Here is a 2607-nt window from a genome sequence, read left to right on the forward strand (position 1 = left end):
TACAATTCATCCACGCCCCATACTACAGCGAGCACTCATCCCTTCAATCCATTCCTTTCAACCCACGACTCTGACACCGCAGGTGGCTGGTGACACCACCACTCACTCCATTGATGAGTGCGATTGCTGCATCGTTCTTGCCATGCCATTGAAGTTGACAGCGAATTGTTTGTGTGTTTGTAGTGTGTGCGAAATAAGCTGAATGTAGGTGAGATTCCTCTGTGCCTAATACCCACACAAACCAACAGATACTTCAGTCCCATTTGAGTCCCATGCGAGGTCATCCTCTACTAAGAGGAAATATGACTTACAGAGGGTGATATGAATCGAATCTGATGATTTCACAATTTGTTCAGATGCATGATAAGTTGGAACGTTTCCTTAGACCACACAACACACTTCTCATCTGGTTGGGCGTGCACAGAATGTATGTAGGTAGAAAGTAAGGGAGTCACAGTACAAACACATAAAAGGGAAACCTGTTCTACGGCAAGAACTTGGTGCTTGGGGAAATGGGGGCATAACGCCCACAAGGAAGACTCGAGACAATGCAGTTGCACGACAAAGGAATAGAGGAGAGTGTGGCATGCTGCATGCTTGTGAGTGCCACGTAACAGATTCTGTGATGAAATTAGTTGGCATACGAGTCACTTTGCTAATTTCACTTTTTTACTTGCTCATCTGCTTGTTTGCAACTTTCACTACATGCTAGCAAAGAAATCAGTAGTATCCACACTTCTTCTGTCATTAAACTGCAAGTTGTACAAATATGTAGAATGGATGGAGACGGATGTGGAGGAAGTAATGCCACACTGCTCGTCCAGCTCCATATTCGAATGCACAAGCCACATGTGGTGGGATGTCAATGAAGTGACAACATTTGCAATTCGTTTGTTGCTTCATTTTGAGGTGAGGCTTCTACAGGTTCTGCTTTGGCTAGAACACATTCTTTTGATTGCTAAGATGATGTGGCAGCCAGTGCAGATAATGCGGATCGTACATGGCATCCTAACACATGAAGCGATGGAAGAAGAGCGCAATATTGGAATGTCTGAGAAATAGGCAACAAAGATGGCAAAGAAGACAAACTGCTTTTTTTGTGGTATGAAAGAAGAATTCAGCAATTACACCTCATTTTCTCAAAAATAGGCAATTTACGTAGATATGTTCATATTACCCTGGTTACAGACACGCATTGTTTGGCATGTGACGCCGTTGACTTAACAGGCAATGCAGTCAATGTCAAACAAGAAGAGAGGATTGGCTGCCATTCCGTTGAGTCTCATGTTCTTTGTGCCCAATTGCTCCAATATGGGAAAAATGGAATGCCTACCCTGGTCATTTACACCAAGCAATATTTTCAGATTCTGTTCATGAAACGGATGCGTTTATGCCTGGAACCAGACTGATTTATTCCATTGGAGGACTACCTTACTGACTTGCTACACTTTACAGCTTTAAATGCATTTATTCCGTAGAATACAAGGCGAGACCGTCAATCTTTTAGTATCTAAAGCCTCTCACTGACATACATGAACAAATGGCGCACTGCCATTGCGGCATTGCGGAAATCAGTAGTGTGTAGCGCATGAGGAGATCCTCGGAGTACCAGAGGACTTCAATGATGCATCTGTCATCGCCCATTGAATTGACCACTTCACTCAGAGCTGCTGACATCCCCTAATGGCAAATGGAAAGAATCTGCCAGAGTTGGCACATAACGCCATCTCCCTTATGCGATTAGGTAAGCTGAAAACGACATCCCCACAACTGATGTGTCTGCCTCTTTTGCAAGAATCAGTTGCGAGTGTATGGGTCTGGCACCCATCTCATTCCAACTGATTTGTCCAATTGAGCCAACTGGCTGCTATTTCGTTACGATTCCGCTTGACAAGTACTTTTGCTACAAAAATGCATGTGAAGGCGTTACCATTCTGCCTGACAAATATTTCGTGTGTTAGCCTGTGATCAAGGCTTACTGTGCAGATGTTAATAGAGCATGTCGTGTCTGAAACAATAATAATAATAGGTAAAATGAATTTCTACATGGTTCACTTTGCATTCCTCTCTTTCCATTTTCTTGGAATCAGATAGCGTAGATGGGATGCCTCGGTACTTGTGTCGCTTATGCTTTCTTTCCTGTTCTTATATGCCTCGCAGTTGAGAGACTTTGAGAGATTTTGAGAGACTAGCCATTTTTGACCCCAACCACGTCTCAACGCAGACCGATGTTAGTGCGCAGTCCTTTCCACTCTTCACAAGTTTCTCTAGCTCTTCACACTACCAGTCATTTCACGGCGAACACACTCTATTGCTCCATTCATCCATCCCTCCCTCTACCCATGCATTGGGTTCTGGCATTCCACCTCATAATGCATTATTAACGTAGGCAATGGAGACCTGCTGCATTTCCACGATTCTGATTTTATCCAATGTTCTCTAAGCTGTGTTGTCCAAGTGCCGTTTTGCTGCATCCTTTCATAATTTGCCTAACACGATTCTCAATATTCATTCTTGATCCATCTACACAGCCATAAAAACGGCTCCTCTGATATTCAAACGGAGGAAATCATTCCATCTCACGTAGGCGACTTTACTCAGTATCCG

General features: G+C 43.6%; 1 protein-coding gene across 1 annotated transcript; it reads left to right on the plus strand. All coding sequences in view use genetic code 11, as the record gives it.

Moving 5' to 3' along the window:
* Positions 1-705: 705 nt before the first annotated feature.
* Positions 706-1149, plus strand: EGR_11108 (hypothetical protein; the record flags this gene model as incomplete). Its single annotated transcript, XM_024500355.1, has 2 exons — positions 706-909; positions 1063-1149. 2 exons carry the CDS (start codon positions 706-708, stop codon positions 1147-1149), a joined length of 291 nt encoding a protein of 96 aa, XP_024345232.1.
* Between the last annotated feature and the right edge of the window lie 1458 nt (positions 1150-2607).

Source organism: Echinococcus granulosus, assembly GCF_000524195.1.
Source record: "Echinococcus granulosus chromosome Unknown EG_S00385, whole genome shotgun sequence".
NCBI classification, from domain to species: Eukaryota; Metazoa; Platyhelminthes; class Cestoda; order Cyclophyllidea; family Taeniidae; genus Echinococcus; species Echinococcus granulosus.